The sequence below is a fragment of the Globicephala melas genome, chromosome 5 (assembly GCF_963455315.2).
Source record: "Globicephala melas chromosome 5, mGloMel1.2, whole genome shotgun sequence".
Taxonomy (NCBI): domain Eukaryota; kingdom Metazoa; phylum Chordata; class Mammalia; order Artiodactyla; family Delphinidae; genus Globicephala; species Globicephala melas.
Window position 1 is genome coordinate 130,614,690 of NC_083318.1, and position 24,436 is coordinate 130,639,125.

At 35.5% G+C, this 24,436-nt stretch overlaps 1 protein-coding gene across 1 annotated transcript in view; it reads right to left on the bottom strand.

Annotated features, from left to right (window-relative positions):
- Positions 1-2,395, bottom strand: part of MMRN1 (multimerin 1) — a 65,871-nt gene extending 63,476 nt beyond the window's left edge. The window contains exon 1 of the mRNA XM_070045537.1: positions 1,738-2,395. Within this exon, the coding sequence (XP_069901638.1) occupies positions 1,738-2,324 (587 nt within the window). The 5' untranslated portion in view covers positions 2,325-2,395. The remainder of the gene's footprint in view (positions 1-1,737) is intronic.
- Between the last annotated feature and the right edge of the window lie 22,041 nt (positions 2,396-24,436).

Sequence of the window (24,436 nt, forward strand, 5' to 3'; positions counted from 1 at the left end):
TTGGTGCTTGCTTTTTATATAACACATTCCTTGGGAGCAGGAATTATTTTTATTTGAAAAATTCTGTTTCCCCCGAGACCAGCAATGTATAAACAGTCATCAAATAAGTAAGGGTTCATAAGCTTTGACAGTGAGGTCTTTGGATAAAGCAACTAGCATTTATTTAAAAACTAGTATTCATCAAATTATCAATTACTAGTTCTAATTATGAAACAACCATATGCCACTTTCTATATGCTATGTAAAATTTAATTGGTATTTTACTTTCAACTGTTCCCTTCTTTTGGTTATATTTACTAGTCTATTGAAAAATCCCTTTATAATAACATCTCTAAAAGGTTCAAAGCATTTCCTATGAGTGCCTAAGACTTCTATATAATTGGTTTAAAAAATTAAATCATAGTCTAACAAAATATGATTAATAGAAATGATATTATACATGACTCAGAAAAGACTCTCAATAAATTACATTTTTTACTTAATAGACCACATTCTGTTGTTCCTAAACATGAGAAAGTTTAATTTATATCTGTTAAAATGTCTGTTTTAGACAGTCTATCTATCCTAAGTTGAACATTTTGTAATCTGTAGCATTTGTTTTTACAGTAAATTGGCATGTTCCAAATTCCACCATGTTAATAAGTTTTTATAAAATCAAATTTACTTTCATGTTTTAAAAAATGCCATAACCTTTGAAATACAGTGAAAAATGGATTTGAATAATAAAGAATACATAAATACAAATCTATTGGCTTATATACTTCCCAGTGTCTCATGTTTATATCAACAACAGTGTTAACACAATGCCTTTCATAGCAGGTGTTAGTTGCTATTATTAACTTGAATTATTTTATAGTCAGGCGTTTAACTTTGAACATTAAATGAATAGAACATTGACGCACATTTTCCAGGGTTTTGTTTTTGTTTTTTGGTCCTTTTGAAAGACTTCTTTAATGATACTTCTTTAAGCTTTGTCTTATTGTTTTGCTTCAACAATTCAAATTGAATTTTCTCTCATTTTAAATCAAAATCAATTTGAAAAATTGGCCTTTCTAGTCAACCCATTCATAATGATGGCATAATTCAGTATAATGGTCCTAGTAAAAGATGACTTGTTGAGTACCTATTCTGTGAGAAGCGTCTGTCTAAGCACATCTCATTAATTTGAATCTTGCATGATAACCCTGCAAAGTTGGTATTTTTATCTGTACTCCTTATACCATATCTGTCTTTTACAAATGAAGAAACTGAGATTCAGGGACATCAATTGACTCGCTCAAGTCAAGGATCTAGACAGTACTGGAGCCAGGATTCCAGCCTAGCTCTGCTTAGTTTGAGCTTTCCACAGCGCAGGCTGTTTCAGTTTTTAAATCTGTTCACACCTTAACTGTAATGACATTTTTTCTTTCATGTTGTGTCTGTAGTTCTGAGCACAACCAACATACCCTTGATCTGAATTAACTAACAGTCACTGTGAGGTTACACTGTTTGTTACCGACTATCCCCAGTTAAAGCACCTCTATTAGTAACTTCGACCACTTCAATTACAATAAATTGCTGCGTTTTGTTTGTTCATCTTTTCCCTTTTAGATAAGGTAACACTTAATTACCTCACCTAACTGAAATATGATCTGGTTTCATCTTGGACATGAAATCCTTTTCTGGAAGTGAGACAACTGTTAGCTTGCAATCTTATAAACCTTATAGTTAGAAAGAAAAAAAAAGAATGTTTCTTACTTTCCTCTAGTTGTTTCAAAGCTTGATTTTTGGTAGCTGGTTCTTTGGCTTCCAGGGCTGTCACCTCTGCTGAGGTACGTTTCCCGTGGGGATCGATTTCCAACGCCTCTAACCGAGTTTAGAGAAATGGCTTGTTCATTCGACTTTCTGGCAAAGCTCTGAAGAAATTTCAGGGTGGAGTTGGAAAGGACCACTGACTCTGCTTTAGGACTGAACCTGATGCTCGATTTGGTCGGGAGGGCAAGAGTTTGTAACTTCAGTACCACTTCTGTCTTCCCTGTGGGTGTGAGAGTTTGGTTTCTCACACGCTCGGGAGATGCACTTGTCTCTGAGGGAAGCAATGTCGATTTCAGAAGACTCTCCTCGGAAGTGCTTGCCTCGGGAGCTGTGGCCATCTCCACTGATGTGATCTGGGTGGTTGGCAGCACCTGAAGACTTTGTATTTTGCTTAGAGGAGCCGGAGCAGAGGTCTGGGAGTTCCAGGAGTTCTCATCCTCGGGTGTAGTCCAAGTATGTGTAGTGTTGTTACGCCCAATCCCCCCACTCCATAAACTAGAAAGGAGGATGAATAGCCTTGCTCCTTTCATTTCAGTAGTTTGAAGCTAGAAAGCTCGTGTGAAATCGGGAGGGGGATAAAGTCCTTCTAGCCTCTTCGATGGCTGCTTCCACACTGAATCTGCTAAGACAGAGCTTTGCCAATTTGAGATGTGTAGAGGAAACAGGTTTCTGTGTTTTGCAGTGGACTCAGGAAGTTTGATTTCCTGTTTCTGTAGGTTCTGTGGGATCTGTGACCTCTGGGAGGATGATCTATGGAAGCAGTGAAGGGTGTCTGACGAGGCTAAGGGTAAATGGAAAAACACAGGCAATTATTATCAGGAAAACCCATGAGAGAAACATGAAGTAACTTTCCTAGGTTCACTCATATTTCATGTGTTGCTGATTTTGAAGAGAAATTTCACGTTGATAATGGAATTTTGTTTGGATGGGCTGAATCAAGGAGTTTAACATTTTTTTTCTACTATACAAGGAACTAGAGAAAAAGTTTTGTGGTGCTTCCTTTCCACTGTGCCCCATCCAGAGAGCCACATTTTGTTCAAGGACATATACGCATGTACACGTGTAAACAAAAACTCATCTGCAACATCTCTGCTCTTTCACACATCACAGGCTGAATTGTGAAATATATATATACATCCTTATTTTTATATATACACTTCAGCTGTAGCATTATTTGAAGTTAATCTCAATGATGATAATAAAAAAGAAAAGCATAAATTATTGAGTTATGTGAGTATACAAGAAAATCACTTTAAATTATGCTCTCCAAATTTCTATTAGAACCAATTAATGGAATGAATAATCAGAAATTTACTTCCTCTATTTTCTAATCCTTATCTTCTAGTGGTTGGGGGGTGATTAGTATTTTACCACTAAGGAAGGGATGAAAGAAAAAGTGGAGTCACATGAAAATAAACTGGGACCAGTTTTTGTACTTCTTCTGTAGTGCAAAATATAACAGCTGCAGAAAAGAGAGAACTAAATTGATCAAAGACTTTTCTGTGGTTGTTTTCCCAGTAGAGATGCTTCATGGGATTTATGATTTCACTACTCCAACAAATGTCTGATTCTCAGACTTCCATTAAGTTCTCTCATCTGTAAAATATTCCATAGCAAACTTTTCAGACATACAAGTAACAAGCTAGAACAGTTCATCCATCCATATACATTCCTTTCTTCCTTCCTTCATTCATGTGGTAATTACCCAAACCCTCAGTCAGCTTTAGTAAGGTACTCGCTTAGGTGCTGAGATTATAAAGCAAGAATATTCTTGGCTCTCAATTTGCTCGTGGCCTATATACACTATCTGAAGGCTAGATCTCTGTGTAATTAATCTTTCTGTCAACTTCTATGTGTGGCATTAGGTTCTTGTTAAATATTCAGTCATGGAATGTTTTCTTTCAGAACTGGAAAATTGGAAACCTTGTGACTATTTGGTTATATATTATTGTAGATATATACTCTTGTCTCTAATCCTGGATACAGGACACCGGGGTTTGAAACAAGACCTAGTTTTCCTCTGAACTACTAACTTTTTGGTGTTAATACTCCTTTCTCCCCTTACTCTTTGCCATTCTCTTATACACGCATATTGTCGACATATTAGAGAGTATATAGTATGAGGTTATTTAAACTACGATACACAGTAGTCAGCAGCAACCCCAGTTGACTTTGGCATGGAGTACAAACATCTGTTTCTCGGCTATATCACAGAACAATCCCACAAACTTTGCGTTAGTAAAAGAGCAGAAAAGTCCAGCACGGACAATCCAGGCAGCAACTAGTAACTAAAAAGAGTGATGAAACGGCATAATTTTCACACAAACATGGTTTTCAGTACTAAGAAAAAGACATTACAGCTTCTTAATCTGGGAAAGACACAAGCAACTATCTTTGGCTTAGAGCAGAATAACAGTTAGAAAAATCCAAGTAAAGTGTTTCTGTTTAGTGTACAATTTTAAATCCATTTTCCTAGATTTATTAAAAGTCGATGAAGAAACCATCTTGAAAGTTTAAGAAACAACCAGAAAAATGACACGTGTAGATGTTTTTGCTTCTGTGATTTGAAAAAAAACATCTTGATCCTGTTTAGGACAAGTGAACTTGAGTGGTAAAGGGTCACTCATTGGATCTATAAGTGATAACAAATGGCTCTCAAATGGTAATAAAAACTGAACTGAGCTAAGCAATTCATTCCTCCTCCCGTAAGGTATTGACCAATAATGATCTTGGTTACTCTTATCCTAGCCTACAAGTGACCTTGCAATCAAAAGCCTAAAGGTTCTGTATCTCATTATCAATTCACTAAGCCATCCTGTGCTATAACTCCTCAGAGAGTCCCCAGCTCATCTGATGGTTTTAGATGTATGGATCGTCCCTTAACTGGAGACGTAATTTATGTCTGTACTTCAGAAACTGTCAGAGAAACTGCTTTCTGAGGCTCATTAATACCTATCAAATAACAGTTAAAAAATAATATTCCTGGGATTATTGCCTAAAGAATACTCAATCATTTTTCTAACTACTCTAAATACTATCCTTGGATTAAACTATATCATCAGATTTTTGTATACCTGGACCCCATCATTCTGCTACATCCCTGTGCCTGCTAAATTTTTTATATTAAATTATGTTTTACCCTATTGCCTTTTTTTCCACTGAGTAATTTATAAGAAAGAAACTATGAAACTCATTATATTATGTGCTATCAGGAGGTTTTTATGTCATTTTTCATTGTACCATAAACAAAAGATTGAATACGTATTGCAAAAGTGGTTCTCTCTAGGTGATGGTATAATGGGTTTATTTCAGTTTTCTTTTTCTTATGTATTATTATTATTTTTAAAAATAAATTTATTTATTTTTGGCTGCTTTGGGTCTTTGTCGCTGAGCACGGGCTTTCTCTAGTTGTGGCGAGCAGGGGCTACTCTTCGTTGTGGTGCGCGGGCTTCTGATTGCAGTGGCTTCTCGTTGCAGAGCACGGGCTCTAGTTGCTCAGGCTTCAACAGTTGTGTACGGGCTCGGTAGTTGTGGCTCGTGGGCTCTAGAGCGCAGGCTCAGCAGTTGCGGCGCATGGGCTTAGTTGCTCCACGGCATGTGGGATCTTCCCAGACCAGGGCTCGAACCTGTGTCCCCTGCATTGGCAGGTGGATTCTTAACCACTGCGCCACCAGGGAAGCCCTCTAATGTATTATTATTTAATTTATTATACATTATTATTTTAGTCTTCTAATCATAAGAAAAAACAAAAATGTTATGAAGTTGAAACAAAAGTACAAATGAGTTAAAAGAGAATCTTAGATTAAGTATTTCCTGGTTTGTAGATGGTGCCACGTATTATTTAAAGCCATTTTTATGGCTGCAAGAGTTATTATCCTTTGTAAAATATTGGGAGTAAGGAATAACTTCCACTAGATTATTAGGACTTCTTAGCAGCTTCTTTCTTTCTTACATGAGAAATTATTATTTTCTTAAAATAGTATGAAACTTTTAAAATAATACTTCACTACACCCCTTCTCCATAAACTGTCACTGTCAGAAGATAATTGCAGAAAACAGTGCTCTAAGCTTTTTTCGATTTTATGTTGGTTGAAAGTATTAAAAACATGTTACATTTATATGTGGACCCAAGGGGGTTATAACCATACGGTAATAGGGCTGGGGGAAGGACTGAAACAGATTTACATGTGATTTTGATGAGCTCAGCAATGTGCTAAATAAGTTAAATTTGGCATATTAGTTAATTCTCCTAATCATGCCAAGTAAGTATCCAACTCTCGTTTTACTGAGGGAAAATCAGGCTCAAAGAAGTTAAGTAACTTCCTAGGGTAACACACTGGTAATCGATAGATATGTATGTCCAATTCTGGTTCTTTCCACCATCTGAAAATATGCCCCCAAAAGAAATAATAAACATCTACGTTTACAAAAATCTAGAGAAAATAATTTTCAAATTATCTTAAATTCATTTTCTCTATTGTTTTTAACTCAATATTTAGCTTTTATTTCACAGCTAAAACATATAGTGAGATAATGCTAGTAACATTATGATTTCTATTTGTTCAAATTTATGGAATTAGAGGGGAAGTGTTGTGTTTATAAGTTTGCTTTTAGTCTAATCTTTACTTTTTATTCTCTTTGGTTGGGTGCCTTTTTCAATTCCTGTGCAGTATTGTAAGTGATGACATTGCCTTATCCTTGACAGCACAGATAATATGCTCCTTTCATTTGCTAGATTGGAACCTCCAGAACAGTATAAGACTGCTACATCCCCGGCATCTAGAACAGTGTTTGGTAGGCATTCAATAAATATTTATCAAACACATGAATGGATAAAACTATGAATGTAGTTCTATATATCTGTAGTAGCACCTGTCAGGGGTTAGAGAGGAGGATCTATTTCCCCAACTCATAGCCACACAAAAGAAAAAAAAAAAGCAATGTAAATAAACACAAGTACTCCCTTTATGAATACAGCTTCAAAAGGTCTCCTAGAATACCCTTTCAATCAGATTACCTCTTGCAAGTCCTTCCTAAGTAAAACTCAGAAAGCCCATTTTTTCTACCTCATCTGTTTTCAAAGTATATTTGAAACAGTTTATTTTGAAACCATTGCAGACACAAGAGGACTATAGAGCAAAGTCTAAGAGCTGTATAAGAAAGGGTAATAACAAAGTAGTTAGGCCAGAAAAATCTCAGGTGTGCAACAAACTGAAATTAAGAGTAAAATTTAGGTCTAAGTAGGCTGGTAGAAAAGGGAATATGGAAGTATAATGAGTCATATAATTCTTAATATTAAATGAGAGAAATGTATTAGTTTGTCAGGAAAAAACACAACATATTTTGTACTAACATAAAAATTTTAACGCTATAATTAGGAACATTAAGAACAAATTGATAAAAGATGACCAAATATCCTTCATAAGCAAATGTTTATATTGGTAGGATGCAAAACTATACTATTGCTTATTTTATATTTCCAATTTAAGTAGAGCAATGCACTTGATAAAGTTAATTTAAAAAGTCTTTAAGCCTAATTTCTTTTGCACATTTTAGAAATAACATTTTATTTACCTTCATGAAAGTTATGTCTGGTCATTGAGTGATTATCATTAGTGACTTCTGCTTCTGGACCTATGGAATAGACATACTTTTCCCTATTCCTCCTGCTAAGTACATCTAAAAATCCTGGACACTATATGTAAAACAAACATAAGACTCTGAGGTGAAGAAAAGAAGGCAGATTGGCTAGGAGACCCAAGGAACAACACAGCATTGGGTTCTCTGGATTTTCTTTTTGCCTCATACCTCCCAGACTGAGTACTGGAGAATTTGGCAAACTAGAAACACCAATGGCACGAACAATAAAAAACCCAAGAAAAGCCAAAGGACCAGAAAGCGGTCAACCTAGAAAGACAGAAATCTTATTAGACAATAACTGCTCTACTAGCACAAAATACCACAGAAAGAACTGTGGTGCTGCCCCGTCCCTGCCTGCAGAGCCTGAATGGAGAGCTTAGGCTTCCACACTCACAAGGTTTGTAGAAGCAGCCTCAGCCCCCATCCCTTCCCTGGGGTAGTGACAAGAGAAGGCTAACAGAGGAGAACTTAGTCTCCACTAAGTCACTGCCATAACCCTCTGTAGGCTGGGTAAAGGGCAAGAGAATAGAAAAAAAATAACTTTGAGGCATGCCAGGTCTTCACTGAGCACACTTCGATGGTCCCCCAAAGGTAGGTGATAAGGCAAAGAGTCGGAGAAATATCTTCCATAGTGTAGAAATCCAGGGGGTGGTTCTGGGGAAGAAAGATAACTCATCAGAGATGAAAAAAATAGATTTTTTACTGTAAAGTAGGAGATCTCCCACAGTGTTTTAATCATCTCCTCTTCACTGGTGAGGAAGGAATTCCCACCCTAAGGTTATGGGGGTGGCTGAACACATGACACCCGATACTGGATGAATATATACTCACAGAGCTGGGAAGGAAGATACCACACACCATGCAGAGCGGCACAGGGGTTGCACTTGAGAACAGAGCAAACAGCCAGGAGCTGTGAGAGGCAGGCTGTGTAATATTAAGAGTATAGGTTGCCCCCCCCCGCCCCGGCTCTCACTGGCGGATGCAATTGGCTTGTTTGAGTAATTCTACAGGCTGGCAGAGAACTGAAATCCACTACTCAGGGACAAGCAGGAACTGTGTCTGGTCCCCTTGATAAGAATTATTTGGCCAGGGGACCTTATCCGCTGGAGCAGAGTGGGGAAGGGAACTTGTGGTTAGGCCATATGAAGCCCTCGGGGTTTCACATGTCAAGGCAGCATATGATAGTAAACCTTAATTTTAGGTCTTATAACACACAAAGTTCAGAGAGCTTTTTTCTGTATTGCAAAGAATAAAGAACTCTCTGGAGCTTTGTTTCTGCTCAGATCTTAAGCTTAGTTGAAAGGAAAATACTGATCACACCCTCAAAGTATTTAAAAACTATAGTGAGTTAAAACTAATAAAAGATGCAACAACTTGGTTTGGATGAAACCGAGCTCACTACAAATTGGTGTGAATCAGCCTCCATGCTAGAGGCCTGACAGGAGAAAAGGTATGCCCTTCTCTGAGGTAAATATTATTTACTACAGTTCTTTTACACATAATGCCTCTCAAAAATTATGAGACAAATGAAGACACGAGAAAATGTGACCCGTAGTCGAGAAAGAAAACATCAGTAGAAAGAAACCCAGAGCAGGCTCAGATATTAGATGTATTGACAGAGAATTTAACCTAACTTGGCTAGAATGAGGGAAGCATGTCTGAAAGGGAATTTGAGCAGAGACAAAAACTGTAAAGAAAATGGAAATGCTAGAAACAAAAAATATGATATCAGAAATAAAGAATTAATTTGGTAAGCTTAATAGCACTGTGGAAATATCAGAGAAAACAACTGGCTAATTTGAAGACAAGTCAAAACTAAATTGTCGAAACTGAAACACAAAAAAGGTAAAGGCATAGACAAAAGGAACAGTGCCTGAGATCTGTGGAACGTTTTCATATGGTATAACATAGATGTAATAGGAATAAAGAAAAGAAAAGAAAAGAAAGAGATTAGGAAAAAAGATAAAATTTTAAAAGATAATAGATAAGAATTTTCCAAAATAGGTGAAACACATTAACCCAAACACTAAAGAAGTTCAGAAAACCCTGAGAAGGAAATTGTGCCTGGACATACTGTAGGTAAAATCCTGAAATACCAAAGAACATTTTGAAAGCACTCAATAATTTTTCTAAAAAGTCACAATTACATAAAGGGTACAGCAATTATGGTTGACTTTTCATTAAATACAATGAATGAGAGAAGACAGTGGAATGACATCTTTAAAGTACTCAAAGGAAAAAAACCAGTTAATTTAGAATTTTATATCTATCTAGTAAAAATATCCATAAAAGTAAAGGAGAAATAAAGATATCTACAATAGGCAAAACCTAAAAGGATTTTTCTCCAGAAGACCCACATGCCAATATGTTTGACAATTTAAATGAAAAAGATATATTATTTTTTTAAAAAACTTACTAAAATTGATAGAATCATAAAAAAAATCTAAAAATCTCCATTCATAATAAACTTTCCAATAAAGAAAACTCCAGGCCCAGATGGTTTCACTAGTAGGTTCTACAAACATTTAAAGAAGAAATATCATGTCTTCATGAGCTCTTTAAAAAAATGAAGTAATATATTCCAACTCAATTCATGAGGTCAGAAAAACACTAGTACAAAATATTACAAAACCAAATACTTCAATAAAAACAAAAGCACAGACTAATGTCCTTCACAGACATGAAAACAAAAATAACTAAATAAGAACACTATGTAAAAGGCTATTATATCATGACCCCATGGCAAAAAAAATGGAGAAAAATGGTAGAAATTCAGATATTTGAACAAATTAGCTATCCAGAATGTAAAATGAATTCCTGTAAGTAAATAATAAAAAGACAAATAATCCAATTAATAAGTTGGCAAAAGCCTGGAACAGACACATAACAAAAAAGATACACAAATAGCTAATATACACATGCAAAGGTACCCAGCATTTTTTGTTATCAGAGCGAAGTAAAACAAAACTATAATGAGATACCATTCTACCATTAGAAGAACTGAAATTTAAAAAGACAACACCCAATGTTGGAAGGGGGTAAAGCAATCAGAACTCTCATATATTTCCAGTAGAAGTGTGAAATGGTACTACCATTTTGGAGAACTGTGAGACAATTATAAAGTTTAAATATATATCTCACCCTTGATAGAGGAATTTTACATTGAGATATTTACCTGAGAGAAATAAAAACAAAAAGATCTTTACAAGAGTATTCAGAGCAGCCTTATTCATATTAGTAGCCCCAAACTGGAAACAACCCAAATGTCCATCAAGAGAAGAAGATATAAATGAAGACTGGAATGTTCATACAGTGGAACATTACTATGCAACAAAAAAAGAATGAAGTACTGATATGTGCAGTAACATGGATGAATCTCAAAATCAATATGTTGAATGAGAGATCTGAGATAGAAAATATAGTAGAGAACACAGTTCTATCTATATGATATCCAAGAATAGGAAGCACTAATTTATGGTGGTAGAAATCAAACAGTAGTTTTTTCTGGGGGTAGGAGGATTTATTGGAAAAGGACATGAAAGATCTTTCTTAGATGATGTAAATATTTTACATTTTGCTTTGGGTTGTGAGTAATGATTATGCACAATTGTCAAATCACTTAAGAGCTGTGAATTTAAGTGTATGTAATTTACACATTAATTTTTTTAAGTGCAAGAAGAAGAATTTAATAAGCTTGAAATCAAGAACATTTGCCCCTTCTTAGCAGTGTGTTGAACTTTCTTATATTAAGTGTACAATCTTTCCTTTATCAAATACAACAAATCTAATATTTACATTCATCTGTAGAGCAGAGATGATCTTCAGGGTAAAAGTCAACTTCAACTGAATTGATATTTACCAAAAATTTAGTATGCCTAGAACATGAAAGAAAAAATACAGTAGGACACTGAGAAAATTTTGCTGTTAGAATCAGGACTAAAATCCAGGGTTTGTAAAATGGAGTCAGTAATCCTTCTATACCTAATTTTGTCTTCATACACATTCTCTTACAACCATCTTAGTAAAATTTAGAGCTTAGAAGATTTGTTCTAATTTTATTAAACTGGAAAAAATTTTAAGTGCTGTTTCCAACTAACTAACCATGGTATATATATATGTCATTTATTTTATATATATATAAAATAAGTAGCTGACTAGCAATCCAGCAGTTTTTTTGTTGTTGTTGTTGTTTCTTACCGTGACAAAACTCACTTAAAATAGAAAAATAAGAAGCCAATAATATCCTCCCATCTTAGAGGAATTAAAGAATTATGGTCATTCTACAGAAATGTGATTCAAGATGGCGGAGGAGTAAGACATGGAGATCACCTTCCTCCCCACAAATACATCAAAAATAAATCTACATTCCTATGACTATAGGCAAAGGGACTCTCTGGATTTGCATTGAAGCAGTCAAGAAATGACTTTCCCTTAAGTTTATCAGTACTTCTGCTCCTAAATCCCAGTAGATAAACCTCTCTTCCAAAAACATCTACCCTAACAAAGCACAGAGTTTTTCTCATATTTTCATGGACCCCTTCTCTCCAAATTCTTTAACTATTTCTTTTAGAACCATAGGCAGTGCAGTGCAGAAAGAAGGCAGCATGGCAAATTATCTCAGGTTTGAACCTGAGACCTTCTTTCTCATCCTTGCTCTGTCATGGACTACTGGTATGATCTTAGACATGTCCCTCGATCCTGCTAAGCTTCAGTTATCTCATCTGTATTCTCCTTCCGATGATTACATGGGTCAGTGCACATGAGACTTTTTATACAATGTAAAGTAATATACTGGTCAAAGTTGGGATGTTACTATATCAAGAAACCAGAGCTATATTTTATCAACCCTATGCTTAATTTCCATTATATTCTCTCTACTCTTGACAAAGTAAGAGCTTCGACCCACCTATTCGTGAATTCCTTTGATCTTCAAGGAAGGATTATTCTTACTCAAAGCACCAGAAAGCCTTCTGTGTGGTTCATCTGTTTTATAAATTTTTGTCGGACACATAAATTTTGTTTTTCCTTCTTATGCCAATAGAAAGATTAACGCTGATTTAACTTCTGATAATTATAATAAGTGTTAGCTTAGTACGCACTGACTCTGTGCCAAGCATTATCTTAAGTGGCACATAAACTGTGTTGTTTTATTTCTCTCACAACCCCTGATATGTGACTCATAATCCCTATTTTACCAAGAAGTCAAGTAACCGCCCAAGGCATGGCAGCTGAAAAGTGACAGAACCGCCATTTGAAGCCAGGTCCTTTAACTCTGAGGCTTTGCCCTCTTTCCAGGTTACCCTGATCTCATGTATTAAGTTAGAGTCTTAGTTTTTGTCGACACACAGAGGTCAATTTCTGTTATATTAGAGAACTGGTTTAAATAGTTAACACAGAGCTTGGTTTCAAAACAAAAGAAAGCAGTCAAATTTGCAAATGCACCAAACGTCCTTCTCCAAGGTTTCTACATCCAGAGCAATCAAAATATCTGTAAAATTAAAGCCGCAACATTCTATTGTCCGAAAGAGTAACAGTTCCACAGTACAAAGTCTTTTGATTTAGGAGTTGATTTAGTCTATCAGTTAAAGAAATAGCTAAATACTTGTGCCATAAGCAATAATAACATGATAACACTTTTCAACATAAATGCTATTTTTCAGGTTGTTTTCATATATATTGCTAAGTTCTGCCAAAAAGTTTTTCTCTACACAAGCTCCTACTGGATTATGATAAATGCCACATATTTTAAAGGAAAATTAATGCTTTAAAAATAAATTTATTATATGTTCCACAAATACTAACACTATTAATACTTAAAATAGACCTGTAATCTCATTAGAGGCAACAGTAGCAAACTTCTGTTTAAAAAAAAATTCTTTCAAGCAGAATGTTAATTGAGAAAAAATCCTTGGTAGCTCTTACCTTAAAATTCTTTGCCCAGGGATATATAAACTAGATGGAAGCATGTGGAAACCTCTGTTGGCCTCTTTGTAGGCTGCTTCCAAATAGTCACTTATTTTCAGAACCAGAGAAACAGCAGCTTAAGCAGGGCAAGGGGAAAAACGCCCTTACAATAGCCCTGCCATTATTCTTTCTGTGAGCGCCTAGCAACAGAAGCCCAGAGAGGGAGCAACTAAGGTGCCTGAGGGCACTGACCCCCAGCCTGCCTCCTGTCCTTTCAGTGTTGATGTGAGCCAAAGGCTCTTACTAAAAAGTGTTATCCAACCTGGAGGTTTAGCCACTGCGATGAAAGTGTTCTTACTAATGCAAGGCTAAGAGGGTTTTCTCAAAAATCTTGATGGCATTATATTTTGTTAATAATATTTAAGCCAATATTGAAAACAGACATAATGTATAAATCTTATTTATTAAGATTTAGACTTAGTTCTACCAGATTTGGAAACAAGAAAAAAAAATGGTGGAAGCTAGGGTAACCTGCTCTAGCTTTTTGTTAGCACCATTACTGCAGACCTGGGTTGCATTACTGAGAGCATTTCGCAGTCAGCCACACCTCACTGATAAAATCTGCTTTAATTCTTTGCTAAGGCATTCTATAGTTTCTCACGCAGCTCCAGAGAGTGGATGGAAAATGAGTTCTTGGGAGTCTGCATCTCTGACAGAATTTTTCTAGAGTGTGGAGAAGTTTCAGTCACCTGAAAATCTTTACACTTAGCTTCTGCCTCTGTTTCAGCATTTGTAGCATTTCTTCTGTTGAGTAAATAGATTTTCCTCTGCAAGCTTGTGGGAAGGGCCCTGTGCTTTGTTGTCTTTTGAATTTCTCAGGCCCAATCGTGCACATGATTGCTGATCAGTAAATAATGTGTAGTTCCCTTCTGTAGCTCGAAGCTTTGACATAAGTTTGAGTTCATTCCCATGTATATTTTGATCCCTTGAAGATTTTTCTCTCTCTGATCAGCTGAGAGCTTCACCAACCAAGAGCTTTACTGTTGAAAAAGTCTACAGATTATAGCACATGTAGGTCTCTGTCTAAAACACTTTTGAAAGTTTAAAGGCATATGGATGGAAGTGTACCTAAATTCCAGTGAGTTTTCAGTGTTCTGCTTTTGAGACACACACACAAAAAGTCTATTTAGCAATAAACCAGAAAACAAAAAAACCAACTAGAACAGTGTTCTTCTTTTAATTTAAATTCCATTTATAGTTCAAGTATTTGCATGCTTCCTGTCCAAAAATTGTGTATACCTTTTGAAAAGAAAACAAATCGTGTTCTTTTTTCTTTAATGATGTAAGCATTCCAATAGCTACCCGACTACTATGAAATAGGTAGAACCATAACAAAGTATCGTAAATCTCTCATGTGAAATAATCCAAAATTCATTCACAGATTTTATGAAACTACAACATCTAAAAGAGCACTGCATTTAGCTCTACATTCCACTAACCTATCCTATTTAGAGTCAATCTAGAAAACTTCTGAATTGCTTTATAGGTATCTATCACAAATAGAATGAATTAAATAATAATTAATCATAGGTAAAGGAAAATATTTTTGCCTTGACACTAACATTTGACTTGAACTTATATTTTAAAATAAGAAATTATTCTTGATTAGACACGTATTTTCACATAAAATTGAAAAAGATGAAGATATTTAAAATAATAATTGTTGTATTGGCTCGGTGCTTTGTGACAGCCTGGAGGGGTGGGATGGGGAGGGTGGGAGGGAGGGAGACGCAACAGGGAAGACATATGGGAACATATGTTTATGTATGACTGATTCACTTTGTTATAAAGCAGAAACTAACACACCATTGTAAAGCAATTATACCCCAATAAAGATGTTAAAAAAAAAAAAAAAAAAAAATAATAATTGTTGGAGCTTCCCTGGTGGTCCAGTGGTTGACTCCAAACTTCCACTGCAGGGGGGACTGGCCAGGGACCTAAGATCCCATATGCCACGTGGCATGGCCAAAAAATGCATAAATAAATAAATAATAATTTATTAAAATTAAAATATGAAATTATTTTTATAAAAACATAAGTTTGTGAATCCAACAGAGAATATCCTGTGGGTTTGATATACAGTATTGGACATGACAAAATTAAGATTACACTATAAATTATTCTAGTAAAAATATTTTTACTCAAATATTTAAAAAACATGAAAACTATATTAATGCATAATTTAACATAAGCATATTATAAATAACATCTATGTAGTATATATATACTATATATAATATCTATACTGCATATACATAATATATACACATATATACATAATATACACATACAGCATGTAGGATATATACATAATTTAGTATATAGAGAGATAGTGAGTATGTGTTTGTATCCCAAATAACTCTAATACAAGGTAAAAGAATGACATTTTTAAAAAAGCAAAAATAAATAAATGAAGAGCTATGGGAGTTATTCAGAGATTACTTTTCATCCATTCATTATTATAAATTCGTGTTTGTGCATAGAGTGATAGAGATAGAAAGGAGAATCTCTTTATGGAGAATTAAACTTCATGAGGCAAGAGATTTTGTCTTTTTATCTCATCACTGTATCTCTAGAGTGTGGCATATTTATGTGTTTATTAAATAATTGTTGAAAGCAGTTCTCAAAAGTAATGTCAAGTTTTCTGAAATCTTTTTAATCCCTAAATATCACTTTCTCTACTGTAGCCAGAGGTAACTTATGTACAGTGTTAATCATATCATGTATGCTTTCATGGGTGTTAAATCGTCGTCTTCCGTTGTGCCTAGAATATCACCCAGATTCTCAGGCACTGAATGAACTTGTTACCACTCCAATCTCATCTCACACCACTCTCTTCTTTGCTACTGTGTCCCAGTCAAGCAGGTGCTCTCTTAGTTCTCAAACTTGTCACTTTGTCACTGAACTTTTTTTTAGACCCCTTGCTTAGAAATCTGTCTTCCTGTTCTTCCAGAGGCTGCTTCCTTCTCAAAATTAATTCTCAGCTTATGTAGTTCCCTCTTTCCTATGAGCATCTCCTTCAATATATATTTCACAATTAGTCATTCATTTACTGTTTATTTCCTTTCTACCACATGTCACAATTAGCTGTTATTTCACTTATTTATTTGTCTTCAGTCATTCTCCCAAATGAGTCACTAAATTCCGCGATGGCAAAGGAACACACGTCACCTTCATTTGTTTTATCATATTGCCTAGCATGGTATCTAACATATAGTAGGTGCTTAATAAGAATTGTAAATGAGTGGATTAAAATTACCCTCTGAAAACCCATCCCTCTTCATTTGTATTTCTCTTTAAACACTTAATCCTTCCAACCTTATGTTAGAGTTCTTTGGAGTGTAACTGGAAGGTAAGGTCCTCATTTGTCCAGGGCAAAATGTGTTTTGTATTTCCTGTTTTATCCTCCATAGCGCAGATACTGCTAGCAGTCTGCTATGGTAGATGCTGTGATGTACCACCCAGGCCCCTTTTCAGGAATGGAGAATTTTCTCCCAGCTGCTGGAAGACAGCCCTCAACTGTCAGTCTTCTTTGGGAATGTTCTCAGCTGAAGAGAACTGTCTTGCCCAATATCATACTTCCCAGCAACAGCCTGCAGCGAATGACCAAAATTGACATATAAAGACCGACCACTCCCCCTCACTCCAACTATGGACAACTCTGAGTGGGATTGGCTTAAGTCTTGGTTGGGACTGAAGAGCAGCTCAGCTTCTCCCTCTATCCACAGCCATTCCCTTTCCCAACCTTCCGTAAAGTGTTGATCCCAGGAACACTCTCTAATAAACTCCCTTGGAAATAATCTTCATCTCAGATTATGCTTCCCAGGGAACTTGAACTGCAACATCTGCAAATATTTATTTCCCTCTTTTCCATAGTAATAGAACACCTTATTTTTAGCTGTATCACCCCGAATGAAGGCTACACATCCTCATTTTCCCTGCAGTCAGTCACGGCCATGCGGCTAAGTTCCGTGTGTTGTAAGCAGAAATTGTGTGCCTAACTGCCAGAAAATATCTTAAAGGAAAGAAATGCACTTGCATCTTTCTTTACCTCTCCCTCCTTCCTGCTGGATGGACTATCTGGAGATCTGACAATCACCTGTTATCATGAAAATAATGAGAAATCAAAATTCATGCAGGGCAAAACTTTAGGATGGACACACCTGGGTCCCGGACATCATGATTATCGTTCCAATGCTAGGTTGACCATATCCAGACTTCCTGAGTAAGACAGAGAAGTAAACTTCTATCCAGTTTAATTCACAGTTAATGAGAATTTCCAGTGATGGGCATCCAACTCAAATGCTAACTAACATAGTAACTGACACAGAGCTTCAAACATTGTAGACTGTCTTTGAAAATAATTTTGAAGGTTGACTCAATCAATAAATAAGTAATTATGGAAAAGTTACTATTTTTAAGGCAAGTTTTCACTATGATTATGACTAAAAGATAAAAGAAGGCAAAAATATCTTAATAATGAGACTTTCTTGAATGGCACCTTAACAATTTATGGTTGAAGACAGAAAAAAACATCGAATATTATGCTTTGGTTTAAATGACCTTGACTAGGACTATAAAAATATGCATCCTCTTCCCAGTGCCCCAATTTCCCTCTTTGCTTGTGTCTCTATTATAGATATAATTTCATACCTTCTTAGATATATTTGGTAAAGTCTAAGAAAAATGGAGTGTTCTATACAATCCTCTATTAGAATTACTCAGCTTCAAAAAGAATAAATCATGCTAAAAACTTGACATGTCTCTCTGCACTTGGTGAAAATCAGCTGGCTCCTAAGAAACTAGTGTACTAAGAAAATATAACTCAAATTTAATTTTTCATCTTATAATGGGAAAAAAATAAAATTTGGTACTCTAAAAGTTATTTATATCAGAAATGTCATCAAGATAAAATGTCATTATTCAAGGGAAGAAAGAATAGTCATGGGTGTTGAGTCTGGAATCAGTCAAATCTGAGGTCAACTGACTATCACTGATTTGCTGTATCTTAGGCAAACTACTCAGGTACTTCTGTCTCAGTTTCCTCACCTCTTAAACGGGGTGCACATATAATGCTTTCTTCACATATCATAGCCTGTACTGAGTTGACGTGGCTCTTTCAGTCTTTTCTAATTCTTGGTATTGATTGGCATAGCCCACCTTACCAACTTTATTTACGTCTCCTCCTTAGTCAGCCTAGTCTATTCAGTATCTCCCCATCTTCTGCATCAACTTCTGCTCCTATGTGACTCCCAAACACACAAAGACGTGCAGAATGTCTTCATCTTTTTTTATGACTTTGTAATGTCTCCCACTTAAGAAATTAAGATATAATCCACATGCTATAAAATTCACACTTTTGAAGTCTGCAGTTCAGTGGGTTTCAGTATATTCACAAGGTTGTACAACCACCACCGTTATCTATTTCCAGAACATTTTCATCATCCCATAAAGAAACCCCAGCCCATTAGCAGTACGTCCCCATTCTCCCCTGAACCCCTAGCAAAAACTAATCTACTTTTTGTCACTGTGGATTTGCCTGTTCTGTATATTTCCTATAAAGGGACTCATACAATATGTGACCTTTGGCTTCTTTCACTTAGCATAATGTTTTCGAGGTTCACTCCTGCTGTAGCATGTACCAGTACTTCATTCTTTTCTTAGGCTGAATAATATTTACTTGTGTATATATACTACATTTTGTTTATCCATTCATCAGTTAATGGAGGTTTGGGTTATCTCTCTTTTTTGGCTACAATAAATAATGCTGCTGTGAACATATGTGTATAAGTTTGTGTAGACATCTGTCTCAATTCACCTAAGAGTAGAATTGCTGGGTGATAAAGCAACTCTATGTTTTTGAGTAACTGTTAGATTTTTTAAAATTAATTTTTATTGGAGTATTGTTGCTTTACAATGTTGTGTTAGCCTCTACTGCACAGCAAAATGAATCAGCCATACATATACAAATATCCCCTCCCTTTTGGATTTCCTTCTCATTTAGGAGACCACAGTGCATTAAGTAGATACTAGGTGTTTTTTCAAAGTGATTACAATATTTTACATTCCCACCAGCAATGTGTGGAGGGTTCCATTTTCTCCACGTCCTCAACAACACCTGTAATTTTCTGTCTTTTTTATTATAGTCACTCTATTGGGTGTGAGCATCATTATTTTTGTTTTTTTGTTTTTTGTTTTTGCGGTACGCGGGCCTCTCCCGTTGCAGAGCACAGGCTCCGGAGGCGCAGGCTCAGCGGCCATGGCTCACGGGCCCAGCCGCTCCGCGGCATGTGGGATCTTCCCGGACCGGGGCACGAACCTGCATCCCCTGCATCAGCAGGCGGACTCTCAACCACTGCGCCACCAGGGAAGCCCTTGTTTTTGTTTGTTTGTTTTTCTTTTCTTTTTTTTTCATTATTTTGGTATTCCTGCTCTTAAACATATAACACAATAGGAGTCAAGGAGAATATTTTTAATTAACTTGTTAACAAATTACTCTAAAATTTTCTTCTCTTTTCTGGGAATGTTCTTTCCCATTTTATTTGCCTTTCCAGATGCTACACATGCTTTTCATTTACTGCCCTTACAGAAGACTTAACCAGTGATTCTAGCTCATAGTTGTTTTGTTGTTGTTTGTTGTTTTTGTCCTGAACTTTGTGGCACTTACTGTCTACACTGCCCACTTATTTACTGCCTTGCAATATTATCTTCTTATTCATACTCCTTATCTTCCCAACTCTATCTGTATGTTGTCTGATGTGTAGAACCATGCCTCATACTTCTGAGTGTCTCCTATGGCGCTTAGCATATTCCCAAATTTATCTAGTAGGGCCAAAGTAAAAGCCTTTGAAGACTGCTTTATTATTAATTTGGGAATATCACAATTTCCTGGTTTTCTCTTGGCTTTTGTTTTTTTCTACATTATTTTCTAAATACTGTAAGTGTTATTTAACAATAAAGTTTAGATATTCTTAACTGAAATATTTATGGCCATGCTTTATTCTGTAGCCTTTTAGGATATAAAGCAAAACATTTTTTTGATAAAATGAAATGAAATATTTCTTTCAAGTAACATTCAGCCCTTTAAAATTGTTTGTCTACTCTAAAACCATTTTTAACAACCTGAGTAATTTTGGTAAGATTTGGTAAATTACTTTCAATATATTTACCATTTGATTTGTGTTTCAGTGAGCCATTGGGTAATGGTAGGTAAAATAAATAAAATAAAAATTTTTGAAGTTGGTAAAATCATATATTTCTTCGTTAATAGATGTCTCTGTCGATGTAAACATGGCAAAGAAGAAAATAAGAAAGAAAGAAAGGAAGGAAAATCCTTCCTAAACTTTGTGCTTTCAAAATAACCCAATTCTCTGTTCTTTTGTTCAGAAAACCAGTGGACTCTCCTCCACATGTCCACTTCTTTATCCCCTGGTCTTCCCACACCCCTACCAAGAGGAAGATTTTTATTGCTTCTCATTTCAGTTGAATCAGATATTCTCAAGCTTGCCTTGACCTGGCTTCTTGGTGACCTCTTTTGGCCAAATACTAATGGTCCGTTCTCAGGCTTCCTCTTATTCCAGTGATCAGCAGCATTTCACATGTTGGTGCCACGATCTTTCTAGAAATGCTCTCTTCACTTGGAACGTGGGAAATAAGACTGTCCTGAATTTTCATCTCATCTCATTGGCCACTCTTTCCCAGTCTGTTTCTTACTCCTCCTATGCTCCCAACATCTAAAGTTAGAGCATCCCCTAGCTTAGTACAGTATATGGTCCCCTTGCATTCCCTCTCCCCATTTAGTACTTAGACGTCATCTCATATCCAAAAAATTTTAATATCACCTATGTCCAGTTGACTCTGACATTTATGTCTCTAATTCAGTATTTTCCCTCTGAATTCCCCACAGCCATAGAAAATTGCCTACTTGAAATCCTCATTTAGATGTCTAATGGGTAATTTCAAAACTGAACTTTTCATTTCTCCATCCCCATGTTAACAAAACAAAACATCTCTAGCTGTTTCACTCGTAGTAAATAACCATAATTCACCCAATTGCTTTCTCTCACGATGCACATCCAATATACAAACAAAAGTGATACCTCTATTTTCAACATATTTGTAGAGTCTAACCTATTCCTATGACCTCCACTATTTCCAACTTAGTATCTAAGTCACAGTCTTCCCTCTCCTAGACCTCTGTGTTTCTCACTTCTACTCTGGCTTCTCTATTATAAGTACTGCACAGCAGTCAGAGTGGAGTTTTGAAACGTAAGTCATATTATAAAACTGCTTTTCAAAACTACACACTGACTTCTTATTACATTCACTATAAAATCCAAATGCTTTGTCATAATCGTCAAGGCTCCTCATGACTGTCTGCCCGATCTCATGGCCTATAATTCTCCATCTGGCTTACTTCTCTTAGCCATATTGATATTCTTCCTGCTACAAAAACACATCAAGTTAATCCTATTTCAGGACTTCTACTTACTGTTTCTCCTGGTTTCATCTCTGTGTGCTTTTCTCTCTTACATTTATGTCTTTTCTGACATATATCAACTTTTCTAAGGGTCCTTTTAAGACTAATCTATTACATTTATCCCTGTGTACCAGCCATAGTTCCTTGTTGCAAACAGTAGAATTCACTATAGGCAGTTTAAGAAGAAATAAATGTTATAAGATATTAAGTAACACACATTACACCAACACTGCAGCTCATACCAATGATGCTGGGGTCCCACTTGCATCAATATTTTTGGGAAATAAATACCAGAAATGGCCAGTACTGTTCTCCTGGACTGTGTACTACTACATCTATCAAGAAACTCAGTGTCCTGAATGAAACAAATATCTTCAAGGTGTTCAATTCCATATTGAAATCTTACGTTAGTGAATCTGTTTTACAGAATCCAAGATATTGCCCGCATCCTAGATGATAGGTGGCTGAGAAAGTAAGTTTTCTATTTTCCATTTTGGGAAAGGTCAAAACTCAGTGTAGAAAATTATCAAAATGTAATGCAAGTGCTCAAAAAACTGGTCATCCTTAAATGACACATTCATTGCATATGCAAATGACATATATAAATGTATTTACTGCTTTTATTTTTTACTGCTCTATCACTTTCTGATATTATAGGATATACCTATTTATTGCCAGGTTGTCCACCCATTGAAATACAAGCTCCCTGAGAGCAAAAACTTTGTCTGTTTATATCACTGTATATTCAGCTCCCAGTATGACACTCTTTGATATTCTATGATTCTGTTAGCACGCAGATAGATATACATTTCAACTTGGAATTGAATATAATGAAGATTTTTTTATTCATTTAAGTCATTGAATTTCTTGAAAGATAGAGGTGTCTGTGTCTTCAGGAGCAGTGTAAGCAAAGTATCTGGCATCCAAGTTAATCTCACTTTGGCATCCTCAGTTGCCTCATCTGTAAAGTAGAGATCCCGGGAGTACCTGCTTCATAAGATTGTGGTGAAGAGTAAATGAAATAACCTAGGACTTAGCAAAAGTCTTTCCATCTAGAAAATGTTCAATAAATATTAGATAAAGTTATTATCAATAATAATATCTATTTTATCTCTATCTTTGTATATTTCTAAGCCAAATCTCCAGCCTAGGGGGGAGAAATAAACCATCCATGTGAGAGATACATCCTTGAGTGAACACAATGACTCATTTTTTAAATTAAAGTCATAAGTTAGTTGAAAGCAAGTATTTTTCTCTATTAAATAATTCATAGAAATTTTGATAGAAAAGAATCCAGGGACTACACTGGATCATAGGAAAGAAAAAACATATCAGACCACCAAAAATTAATTGATGTGGAACATACGTATCAAGTTTATCTGTAAAAGTGGAGGACTGTACAATATTTTACAAGTCAAAGCGTACCTGCGAAGGTGGAAAAACAATTCTAGTTGCAGGAAATTGATGTTATAATATTCAATGTCAGTCAGAGATCAATTTATATTATGAAAAATTTATATGGTGACTTGAATATCTTAGAATTTTCAAATCCCCTCTCCCTCAAACTTGAATGACATGGATAAATTTACCATCAGTCAGCATATGATTGTGGGAAGAGGAGGAGGAAATGATTAAGGTTGAGTTCAAGTTCAGTAATGTGCAATGGAAAATGACACAAAATCATATTTTTCTGGTATTTGAAAAATGGGGGTCATCAGCATCAAATAATTTTGAACATTCTCTACACAAACTGGTTTGCTCTTGAAGAGTGTTTAATAGAGAAAGGTAAAACAACACATACATAAAGAGAAAGTACTATCGTTGACTTTGAGCCAGAAAGGGATGGAAATGTTTAATTTTTATAAAAACACATGTGTAACCTTTCAGGAAATATTTGAAGGAAAAAGGGAAGGCTCTGTACAAATCCCCACAGATTTTATTGCTAAGTCTTCATGGGACCTAAGTCAAATGCTGCTTTGTAAATGTGTCACAATAATACTGGAACTAAAACCTACCATTTCTAATTGTAATATGTGGAATAAATGCTTATTTGAAAGAACCCTGAGCCCCCATTTATCCCTGCTGGGATCATTTTCATTTTCTATGCTGTTATCACCCGGTCTGCCTTTTCCATTTTCTTTTCTCTAGCTATTTCATGTAACATTTAAATGTATCTAAGCTTTATGTGTGTAAGCTAAGCACTCTATGATTTAAAAAAAATAATAACACAGCAGATATGAGATTTAGGTGATAGTATAACGAATTAGTTGCCTTAGTAGTAACAATAATAAAAATAATACCAGTGCATTAGTTTTGAGCCTCCACACTTAAAGTTACAGATGATGCAGAATGTAAGATGCTTATGATTATAATTAACTGCCCAATTCTCTGATTTAGTGATTAAGAAGATTAAAATACTTTAAAATAAGTAGATTCAAGGAAAAACTATATGAATAGTAAAATGGTCATTTCTATTAAAGAAGTACCACTGAGTTTGGGTATTGGTGTAAAGAAGCCAATTGCAAAACCCATTTTGAAAAATCAGAGAAATTTGGCTAT